Source organism: Vipera ursinii (assembly GCF_947247035.1).
Source record: "Vipera ursinii genome assembly, chromosome: 1".
Taxonomy (NCBI): Eukaryota; Metazoa; Chordata; class Lepidosauria; order Squamata; family Viperidae; genus Vipera; species Vipera ursinii.
Window position 1 is genome coordinate 6,824,840 of NC_139512.1, and position 12,050 is coordinate 6,836,889.

Genomic DNA, 12,050 nt, shown 5'->3' on the forward strand with positions numbered 1-12,050 from the left:
ATATATTTCTGTTAAACAAAAATATTCTCTTCAGTCTTGTGAAAGTTTTTTTGGTCAGCTTCCTTTGACCCAACCCTGATTCACCCCCAGCAACTGAGGAAACGGCACGTTGCTTTCTTCTGCAGACATCCAGAGCCAAATAAGTTTTTACAACTTAAAAGCAGGGGGGGGGTGTCTCCAAACCTGGCAACTTTTTAAGACTTATGGACTTCAACTCCCAGAATTCCTCAGCTTAACTACGCTGGCTGAGGAATTTTGGGAGTTGAAGCCCACAGTTGCCAAGTTTGGAGACTCCTGACTTAAAGGAAGGTCTGCTCGACACAGTTTCCCACCCCCTCCCCAATTTATGGTTTGACATTCAGGAGAAATGTCCACCAATCTGCAGGAGAGGTAAATTAGCAATTCCTTGAGAAGAAAGTCAGTTCCAAGTCGTTGGGGGATCCTGTAAGCCACTGTTCAAGAAGGCAGAGTTTCTTCTGGAAAAACTCAGGTGCTTCTTTCTGTACCCTGTTGTCTGAAAATGCCCGGTTCTGCACCATCTCTGCAGGCTGGCATAGAAGGTGCCCGTCTCAAAGACTCTTCCACCCACTTCCTTGATTCGGGAGAAAAAAAACAAGACGCTCGTCATTCCAATTCGAGGTCCTTTTCATCTCTTTCCTTGTTCCGCAATAACTTGAGAACGTGTTTTTCAATCACTTGCTGGACTGGAAAGCAAAGAAGAATTTTTATTGTTTGGAAAAATATTATTTATTATCAGGGGTCTTCAAACTTGGGCCCTTTTATGACTTGTGGACTTCAACTCCCAGAATTCCTCAGCCAGGCACGCGTGCCTGGCTGAGGAATTCTGGGAGTTGAAGTCCACAAGTCATAAAGGGGCCAGGTTTGAAGACCCCTGCTGTAACACAGAACAGAATATCCACAAAACCTGAGAACTAGCTTAGAAGGAGAGCGACAGAAAGCGGATCCATATAACATGCTACATCGCACTCTGGTCCGAAAACAAATGAAGCTTTTCACTGGATTTGAGTCAGGTAACAGGGCTTCAGTTGATGCCTATTGCTTGCAGGCTGGCACAACAGATAATAATCCACAATTTATGACCATAGTTGAGCCTGGAATTATTGCCATATGTCATGGAGGATTGTCCAATTTTACAACCTTTTTTCAGCAGTAGTCATTATGCAAACAGTGCCATTAATGAATCCATTTTCCCAATGGGCATTTTTGCCCAGAAATAGAAAGTAAAGCAAACTTCCAGCAAAAAAACCCCCATAAATCACGAGAAGAATAGAATAGAACTTTACTGTCATTTTAAATGTACACTAATCAGCATACGTTAAAATGAAATTTCGTTCCATTTAGATCTTAAAGGACAACCACTATGCATATACCCACATACATATATAACACAGAGAAGCATCACAGTCTAGGTTCAATGTATATATATGCATGGCGAGAAAAAAAAACAATCCTGCGAATTTACAAGACGGATCTAGTAGTTCTGCTATAAATACTTCGAAACCTCCTCCCAGAGGGGAGCAGCAGAAACAGACTGTAAAGTGGGTGTGCAGGGTCTGTAACAATGCCTTGAGCTTTAAGCACATATCACTTATAAGTAGTATAACCATGGGACACTGCAAACTGCCATAAAAGTGGACCAGTTGCTGAGTACCCAAGATGCAATCATGTGACTGGGCCATCATAACTTTGAATGGTCACTAAGTGACCAATCGTAAGTCAAGAAATAGTTATATCTATAACTGAATGCACAACATTCCACAATATGGGGAGACTGGGTAGGTAATACCCACTTCCAGGCTCCTTCAACATCTGAGATATCCCCATGAGAGTCATCAAAGGGCCATGTTTAAAGACCTCTGTGCTATACAATAAATCTGCTGAGAGACACACTGGCTTGCTTTGCCTCTGTCTGGGAAGGTGGGGCTGCTATGAAAGAATTCCCTCCCCTCCCCACTTGCCTTTTTTGTGACCCAAAGCCACTGCAAGGTCCATTGGAGTATAGCCAGAATCAGCCTCAGTGGTAAGGTCTGCACCGCGGGCTGAGAATACACAGCAAAAACTGGGTGGGTTACGAGTCCCCATGTCATCGTAGCAAATAATTACAATGAATAACTACATCATAATAGATTGTGGATTTCACTGCAGTCAAATTGGGAGGAACTTTGTGGCAACGTAAAAGACTAGGAAAAAACAATGCAGCTGAGACTTAAATGGGCTGAAATCTGCTTCCATTACTGCAGAGAAGGGTGACTTGCGGGATCCCAGATACAGGTAGTCCTTGACTTATGACCACAATTGAGCCCAAAAATTTCTGTTGCTAAGCGAGAAATGAATTTTGTTAAGTGAATTTGGTCTCATTTGCAACCTTTCTTGTCACAGTTGTTAAGTGAATAAAACTACAGTTGTTAAGTTAGTTAACACGATTGTTAAGTGAATCTGGCTTCCCCATTGATTTTGCTTGTCAGGTCACAAAAGGGAATCACATGACCCCGGGACACTGCAACCGTAATAAATATGAGTCAGTCGCCAAGCGTCTGAATTTTGATCAGATGACCGTGGGGATGCTGCAAAGGTCATAAGTGTGAAAAACAGTCGTATGTCCCTTTTTTCAGTGCTAGGATAGGATAGGATAGGATAGGATAGGATAGGATAGGATAGGATAGGATAGGATAGGATAACCTTGTTCTGTACCAGCCTGCTACCGGCCCTGCAGAAAAGGCAACCCCTTTATAAACGGCAAGAGGCTGGAATGACGTCTGCCAAATTTATTACTACAAAAAACAAACAAGACACGAACCAAAATACAGGAGCTTTGAAACACTATCTGAGCGGTTGCTTTCAGCAAACCAGCCCTCCCCACACAGTCCCTTTATAAAGAGTTCAGGGCGTGGCCTCTCTCTGCCTCCTTCCGAGAAGCCCCACAGCCTTCCTGTTTACTCGGGCGTCCTTGAACAGGGCCAGCTGTGGGTCATCTTCATCCACACTGTCAGGCTCACACAGCTGGGTCTCCGTGGTGACCAAGTGGGAGGGGCCTGCCTGAGGGCTATCATCAGCAAGATCTTCAACCCCCTCAGCAAGGTCTTCAACACCCCCCTCCTCCTCTGAGTCGTCCGACCCAACTGCCGAACCCACAGGCTGACCCTGAATCACAACAAACCTTTATTGACATTTTTTTTACTGTGGGCACACTGGCACACATTAAAAATGAAATTCTGTTGCCTGTGTACACATACATAACACACATATAAAAATGCTATATACATATGCATATACCTACACCCTTATATATAAATACATATAAATATTAATCACTGTCCATCTTTTAACTGCGAATGGTCACTAAATGAACTGTTTTAAGTCAAGGACTACCTGTATTATTATTATAATGGTTGCATAGTTAGCCAGATGTTTAGGCTGGATTTGGCCTTTTATTTCACCCAACTCCTTCCTAAGAATCTGGGACAGGCAGATGTTCTTTGATGGCGTTAAAGGCATCATCAGAGGATGGAAGCTGTTCCACGTCAAGCTGCTTTTTGCAATTGACTCATGGTGATTTTGTCAATGCCAGGGGCGTTCAAGTGGTGCTCCAGATGTTTTTGGGATTGCACCAAGGCTCCTATTGTTACTATTATTATCTGCCAGAATTCCTCCTGACTGGGCCATAAAATATTGACGGGAGCGACTGCCCCAAACCGAAACTCCAGTGACCTACCATTTTGGATGGAATTCAGTCAATGTTTTATAATCTGTAGCTTACATGAAAAGCAAAACACGTAAAACTCAAAATAATTTAAAAGCCACCCAAAGGCTGCCTTTTTTTTAAAAAAAAAAAACCTCTATTGAAAAAAATATTCTGGCATGGAGGATTAGAAGATCAAGCGTAACAGGTATGTTTGACTTACCTAGCAAGGCCTCAACGCACTTCGCGTGATTGCCCCGTACAGCATAAAGCAGTGGAGTCCCACCATTCTGTAAAGATGGTTAGTAAAGTTAACCCACCGTTCTCTTGATTTTTTTTTTTATTTGAAGGGGGAGTGGTTGTGAGAAGGTTGGTGTAACTTTTGCCTCAGGGAAGTTTCTAGCCCACCAGTCCTCACCCTTGACCTCCCATTTCAATGAGGTCAACGTTCAATGCATCTAGTGGAACTTTTAATCATGCTGGTTAGGGAAACAGAGAGGTCTGGAGTTATTAGGGTGAACAGAACCCCGCTCTTGCAGCCAAGGTAGTTGTTCTCCCATCCCCCGGTCCATCATCTCATCTCCCAAACTCTAAGGGAGTGTTTCTCAACCTTGGGAATTTTAAGATGAGTGGACTTCAATTCCCAGAATTCTCCAGCCAGCCATTCTGGAAATTGAAGTCCACGCATCTTAAAATCATAGAAAAACAGGGTTGGAAAGGACCTTGGGGGTCTTCTAGTCCAACTGCTTGCTCAAGCAGGAGATCTTATACCAGGGGTCTTCAAACTTGGCCCTTTTATGACTTGTGGACTTCAACTCCCAGAATTCCTCAGCCAGGCAGAGGAATTCTGGGAGCTGAAGTCCACAAGTCATAAAAGGGCCAAGTTTGAAGACCCCTGTCTTATACCATTTCAGAGAAATGGCTGTCTAATCTCTTCTTAAAAGCCTCCAGTGATGCGGCACTCACAACTTCTGAATACAAGCGATTCCACTGGTTAATTGTTCTCACCATTAAGAAATTTCTCCTTAGTTCTAGGCTGCTTGATTTATTTTCCATCCATTACTTCTTGTCTTGCCTTCTGGTGCTTCTTAAAATTCCCAAGGTTGAGCAACACAACTCTAAGTTGTAAATCACAGGTCCCTCTCCTTTCTAAATCCCTTTTTATCAAAGGGGCAGAGTGCACCTGCCCGTAGCTTCTTAACCTGGTGTGCTCCAGAGGTTCTAGAACAGCTCCCATAATCCCCAGCCAGCATGGCTTAATGGAACAATGGGGCCTCTACAGAAGGTAACAGGGCCGAAAAAGGCAAGATTCAAATTTTAAAGTTGAGTTGTATTCATAAGCCCTTTCAGCCACAAATCTGACTTCAGTTATAGCTTCTTAAGTCTTATCTTGCAGGACTGTAGTGATGATTTTAATTTTTAATTTTAATTTTAATTCCATTTATATCCCGCCCTTCTCCGAAGACTCAGGGCGGCTTTACAATCTTAGCAGTAGCCTTCATTCTATGTATATGCCTGCTTATGACGTTATGACGTTATGACATTATGCCTTTTGGGGAGAAAGGTCAACTATAATCAAAATAATCAACAAAACAAGAATATAAGAGACTGAATGTTCAGCCCTTTTGGACTTTAGGGGGTTGGAAAAAAGCAGGTCGGGTTCATACAACTCACCTGATCAGGTCCATTTAAGGAATGTGTCTTGATTGGGGCTAGAAAAGGGCAGTTTTAATCCAAAATAACATCACGGCAATTCTGAGTTAATTTACAAACCTCCATCAATTGCGTTATGTTGACCCCCAAATGCATTCATACTCTGGGACGGTGTCCAAACTGTTGCCCACTTAATCCCCCAAGAGAAAGAGACAGAGGTGGATATTTAGATCACCACCATCCTGTCTCCAATCTCCCCATTTTAGAGAAGGTTGTTGAAAAGATGGTGGGCTTGCAATTATGAAGAACCAAAGAGGAAGCAGATTATCTCAACGTTCTTCCATCCAGGTTCAGACCTGGAGAAAGTACCCAAACCATAAATGGTTGGATCGAGCAAAGCTGATCCTATAGGATCTCTCCGTGGCTTTTGACCCCGTCAATCATTCTATCTTACTGAACCACTTCATCTCTCCTCCCTCAGTGTCACAGACAGTTACCCAGTCATAGGTGTTGATGTCCACAGCCTTCTCCAACAGCAAGGTGACAATGCCTGTGTATCCTCCTGTGCTGGCAAGGGACAAGGCACTCTCTCGCTCCTTAGCAAGGACATGGGGATCTGCGCCCTACAGAGAGTAAGAGAAAGATTTAGAGATCGCTCACAACTACCCTGCCAGAAATGTTGGTTTTCTAAGGCCGTTGTCTCCGGGCAAGCTTTCGTACCCATTCTAGCATGCTGCGGACGGTTTCAATCTCTCCGAAAGCTGAGGCCCACATCAGAGGGGTGAATCCTCGCTCGTCGGGCTTGTTCAGCAGGTTCTCACCTGCAAGAAGGATGAAGTGGGCAGTAAGGCTTGATTGAAATCAAAAGGACCTCCCTCCCTGAAGGTTTTGGAGGAGCAGCTTGTAAGGGGTTTAGAGGCCCTTCGACAGCCCCATGCGATCATTCATGGGGGAAGCAGCCCGCTTTCTAATCCTCCCTTGGTTGCCCATCACACTTCCTCCCGCTCCGATTTTAAATATTCTTTCCATTAAAAATTAGTAATATACAGGTAGTCCTTGACTTAGACCAGGGGTAGGCAACCTTGGCTCTTTTTTGACTCGTGGACTTCAACTCCCAGAATTCCTGAGCCAGCCATGCTGAGGGAAAAGGGAGAGGTTTCCAAGCTGAGCCATGCTGGCTCAGGAATTCTGGGAGTTACAAGTCCACGAGTCATAAAAGAGCCAAGGTTGCCTATCCCTGACTTAGACCAAAACTGAGGCTGGAATTTCTCTTGTTTACGCAAGGCAGTGAGTCACCCCCAATTCTACAACTTTATTTGGCCATGGTGGTTAAATGAATCACTGCAGTTGTTAAGTGAACCACAAGATCATTAAGCAAATCCAGCTTTCCCCATTGACTTTGCTTGTCTGAAGCCAGCTGGGAAGGTTGCAAATGGTGATCACATGATCCCGGGACACTGTAACTGTTCTAAATACATGCCGGTTAAAGTGCCGAAATAATAACAACAACAACAACAACAACAAAGTTGGAAGGGATCTTGGAGGTCATCTAATCCAACCCCCTGCTCAGGCAGGAAACCCTATACCATTTCAGACAAACGGCTGTCCAGTCTCTTCTTAAAAACTTTCAGTGTTGGAGCATTCACAGCTTCTGGAGGCATTTTGATCACATGACCATGAGGCTGCTGCAATGGTTGTAAATGTGAGGACCGGCTGTTTGTCACTTTGTTCAATGTCATTGTAACTTTGAATGGTCGCTAAATGAATGGTTGTAAGTCGAGTACTACCTGCAGAAGAGGCTGGCAGAGTGCAGAGCAAGGAACCAGCCATAGCATCACTTTTATTTCTAGGAATGGATCAGTGACCCACACACAAATGCCACTGAAAGGGTAGCTAATATTGTACAGGGCTACTTCTACATCCTGATCAAGACTGTGACTGTGTCCAGCATGACAGCCATTTTAGAAATGGGCAAGCCTCTCAAGAGTCGCCATTTTGTGGATCTGCTCCCACTCTGAAAATTCCAGCCAAACCTCTAACCCCAAAAAACTGCACAGCCCCAATCTGGTCTCATTGCCATCTTTTGCAATGCTGGCGGACAATACCCAGGGGGAGGGCCTTCTCTGTGGGTGCGCCTGCCCTTTGGAACCAGCTGCCTGTAGAGCTTAGGACTGCCCCTGACCTCCGCTCATTCCGCCGGGACCTGAAGACCTGGCTCTTTGAGCTCTCTGGCCTGGACTGAGAGTATTAATTGGGGTTTTAATTGGATTCTAATTGGGATTTTATTTATTCAACGTTAATGTAATCATTTTAATTGTTTTTAATTTTTGTAATTTGTTGTATTATTTTTAAAAAAACCTTGTGAACCGCCCTGAGTCCTACGGGAGAAGGGCGGTATATAAGTTTAATAAATAAATAAATAAATAAATTTCCTTCAGTAAAAATCAGAACAATGGATCCATTCCATCTGCCTCTAACAACAATCCTGTGAGGTAGGTTACATTAGGTCACCCAGTGGACAGAAGTCAAAGGTGGAAGGATGTTTTGAAGACATCTGTCATTCCGATCACTGCTGAAATCTTTTGAACATAAAGCTATTACTGAGTGAACAATCTCCAGGCTGTATTCATCTAGCACGGTGCTTCTTAAAAGTATGGCCCTAGAACTGCTGGAGGTTTCCAAAAGACTCTCTCAGAAGTCCTCAAAGTCAAAATTATTTGCCGGCCTATGTTGAAAAATGATAAAACATTAAAATCCCACCAATCAAGCATGAGACTGTAGCAGCGGCAAATGCATTTTTAATTTTTAATACGGCAAATGTAACTCGGACAAATAACAACACTGCTCTAGCACAGCTTTTTGCAAACAGAGAAACATTAAGAGGTGTGGACTTCAATTCCCAGAATTCCCCAGCCAAAGTCCACAATTCTTAAAGTTGCTCAGACTAAGACTCTCTAGCAGAAGAGTGAGAAACTGAGAAATTTCACAATTTACCTTTTCGGAGGCTTTCCTTTAACAAAATCAGTTCACCCTGAGCTGCAAGCTGGTGAATGGACAGAGCTGAGAAATCAAAAGAGAAGACAATGATCAAGACAGCTCAAGGGTGGTTTAAAATGTTAATAAGTTAATACATATGAGTGAACTGTTCCATATAATGCAACTTTGAATATCTTTTTAACAATCTAGCACAGGGGTCTTCAAACTTGGCCCTTTTATGACTTGAAGTTTGAAGACCCCTAATCTAGCACATTTCAGATTTATTGAGGTATAGAGTTGCTAAACTGAAAAAAAATATTGTGCAATTTTATAGTGATTTCAGTGGTGATGAAAGAGCTAAGTGTTTTTAAACTTGTAGAAATCTTATTCATCCTTTTAGCAAAACACACATTATCTTGTCAAACCCATGGGACAGAAACTTGACTTAAAGAACAATGAACATTAAAGCTAGATTATAAGGAAACTGAATTTTTCATCCAGGGCCTCGTACAGCATGTATTTTATTCAGGGAGTACAAATTAGTTCCATTTCTTTTGCAACATGCAAATCAATCCACATAAATTGATTTGACCCTAATCTCTAAATCAGACCTGATTTAAACCATTAAAGTGAATGTTCAAAAAAAAACAACTGAATTGGCCCAGCTTGATTCACCCATATTTGAACTGGTTAATCAATTCAAGGAATCAGATGCTGGCACAAGCCGAGCAAATTTTCAGAACAAGGGGGCAAAAAAAAAATTTTCTTTCTTCCAAGGAACTATTTTTTTAATAGAAACAAAATACAAAATACAACTGTACACTGCAACTTAAAGTGAAAAAATATGTTCTAAATGTCACTCTTTCATTTTTGAATTTCTTCAGTCAGAGCAGGGGTGTCAAACTGCCGGCCCGCAGGCTGGTTGCATCATACGGAGGCCGCACCCACCCCAGCTCCAGCAATGCAAAAAAAGTCACGATATGTTGTGACACGTCACGTGACATGGCGAGTTTGACACCTGTGAGTTAGAGTGACTGCAGTGAATCCTGCACTGACAAAGGGTTGGACTAGATCAGGGGTAGGCAACCTGGGCTCTTTTATGACTCGTGGACTTCAACTCCCAGAATTCCTGAGTCAGCTATGCTGGCTCAGGAATTCTGGGAGTTGAAGTCCAGGAGTCATAAAAGAGCCAAGGTTGCCTACCCCTGGACTAGATTATCTCCAAGATCCCTTCCATCCCTTACGTTCTATGATTTTGGAGCTTCATGTTAACGAGCTGTGTTGCTTTATATATAAGTACTTGCATGAACTGTGAACTGCCCTGAGGATTATGAACAACTACAAAGCTGTAAAGTTTGTAATAAATAAATACAATTTCTTCCATTGTTTCTCAGGTAAAATATTTAAAATAATATTTGAATGCCTTTTGCCTTTTAGTCTTCTACTCCAACAGGGTTTCCTCTCTCTGTGCTTAATTTTGGCAGCTCAATATGCTGGAATCACATAATATAAAAGGGCTTTCTCTTATGACACAGAAAAAACTCACTATCCAAGGTAGCTGGCAAGGCAGAGACTTCATTGCCACGTTGACGGTTAGTCAGGGTGCTGGAACGCTTCAGAATCCCATCTGCATTTTGAGAAATAAGAGAGAATCTTCAGTTTATTGACTTGTCCACAATTAGCGAGATTCACATGGGGCTTGCTAAGTGGTAGCCTTGCTTTAGAACCCCAGCTGAGTTCACCCAAGATACACTCTAAGGCAGGAGTATCCACAGGGTGTGGTCAAAAAAGTCAAAATGGCTACCACAGAGCAACTGAAGCTTTGTCTATGTGGCAGTCATGCTATCGTGGCAGCCATCTTGACTTTTATTGACCAGACTGCTACTCTAAGGCAATGACCTGTAGGAGAAAGAAAAGGTATTAAATTAATGCCATTTTTGTTAAGAACTAGCTTTTTTTCCAGTTATGTCCACCAATCTTTTGTAGAATTCAAACTGGACACATTTATTCCATGGGTTAAAGAAGATTCAACAAATTAACTGTTCTGTGATCTTTTGGCCGAAGGCAGAGCACAGAAACTTTCCATCCGAGTGAAATTTGCATCTTTTCTCATTACATTTATGCAAGGCACTCAACCACTCTCAAGAATTATAAACTCTATCCCAGACATGTCAAACGTGATGTCACACAACGTATTGGAGCTTTTTCTCCATTGCCGGCAATGGGGTGGGCATGATTTCCTGATGACGCGTCTGGCCCACGGGCCAGCAGTTTGACGCCCCTGCTCTATCCTATTGAATTAAATGAGGTTTATTTTTCAGTGAGCAGAGGACTGCAGTTTAAATTAAAGACACAACATTCCACTACTCAGCAGCTCCATAATTCCTAACTTAACTTGGATACAGGTATTCCTCGACTTAACAAACATTCACTTAGTGACTGTTAGATGTTACAACAACACCAAACAAAGTGACCTATGACTGTTTTTCACACTTATAACTGTTGCAGCATCCCCATCTGTCAGAGCATGGACAGTCTTATTGCGCTGAGATAACTCAGGAGTAAACACAGTAAACAGTGGTCTATATTAAATGGTGGTTTATCTTACACTATCTATAATATCAGGAACAATATACATACATGTGATAATACAGCTGGATCCAACACACAGCAGTTACAGCAAGAAAACGGAATAGAGAGCACACATCTGCGGAGCCTTCCCTTTTATACATAGCTCTTAAAGAGACACAGACCCCGCTTGCTCTTAAATAGACACAGACCTTGCTGAGTCATTCCCCTCATCACATCTTACATTACATCAGCTGGTTAGCTTTTAAATCATTACCCTGACACCATCATTATGTGATCAGAATTTGGTTGTTTGCCAACTGACTCATATTTATGATGGCTGCAGTGTCTCAGAATCATGTGATCCCCTTTTGCGACAAGCAGTCAATTGGGAAGCCAGATTCTTTTAACAACCGTGTTACTAACTGCAGTGATTCACTTAACCACTATAAAATGGGACAAAATTCACTTAACAACTGTTTCGTTCAGCGACAGAAATGTTGGGCTCAGTTGTGGTTGTAAGTCGAGGACTACCTGTATCAGAAGAAAAACTTCCATTTATCTTCTGAAAAAAGCAGAGATTTTTAGAAGCTGAATTCTGCCACGGATATCCCATCGTATGTAATCTTTCCCCCACCCCCAGAACTCCCCCCATTCAGACTTGAGCCTTGTGAATGTACCATTTAAATCATCCCCAGCTTCTGAATATGGAAACAATTGCAGGTTTATTATTGTGTCGTCATCATCATCGTCGTCATCATCTTTTCTGTCGCTAGCTGAAACTTCAGGATCCCTCTGGGTGGTGGCTTGGATCATTTTAGTATTGCAGTGTTGTTATTGTGTCTGCAGGGCTGTTGACACTCTGAAAGTGAAGTGATACACTGAATGAGACTGGAAGGCTCCGACGCATGGTGGGGGCAACATGCCCAGTAGGGTAGAAATGCAATTAGCTAATGCAATGTTTCTCAACCTTGGCAACTTTAAGAGGGCTGGACTTCAGCTCCCAGAATTCCCCAGCCAGCAAGGCTGGCTGGGGAATTCTGGGAGTTGAAGTCCAGCCCTCTTAAAGTTGCCAAGGTTGAGAAACACTGACCTAATGGATGAAAGAAGGCATCACACAGAGACCAGCTACCGATTAGCAATTGCCAAAGAG

The 12,050-nt window shown here is 42.7% G+C and overlaps 1 protein-coding gene across 2 annotated transcripts in view; it reads right to left on the bottom strand.

Moving 5' to 3' along the window:
- Positions 1-12,050, bottom strand: part of RFXANK (regulatory factor X associated ankyrin containing protein) — a 13,782-nt gene continuing 1,732 nt past the window's right edge. The window contains exons 3-10 of one of the 2 annotated variants that reach the window (XM_083379138.1): positions 11,578-11,759; positions 9,876-9,956; positions 8,348-8,413; positions 6,074-6,174; positions 5,851-5,976; positions 3,924-3,990; positions 1,980-2,060; positions 1-704 (exon numbers count right to left, since the gene is read on the bottom strand). In XM_083379138.1, coding sequence (XP_083235264.1) covers positions 625-704; positions 1,980-2,060; positions 3,924-3,990; positions 5,851-5,976; positions 6,074-6,174; positions 8,348-8,413; positions 9,876-9,956; positions 11,578-11,713 — 738 coding nt within the window. In that variant the 5' untranslated portion in view covers positions 11,714-11,759 and the 3' untranslated portion in view covers positions 1-624. The remainder of the gene's footprint in view (positions 705-1,979; positions 2,061-3,923; positions 3,991-5,850; positions 5,977-6,073; positions 6,175-8,347; positions 8,414-9,875; positions 9,957-11,577; positions 11,760-12,050) is intronic. The other variant, XM_083379139.1, reaches the window with a different exon arrangement.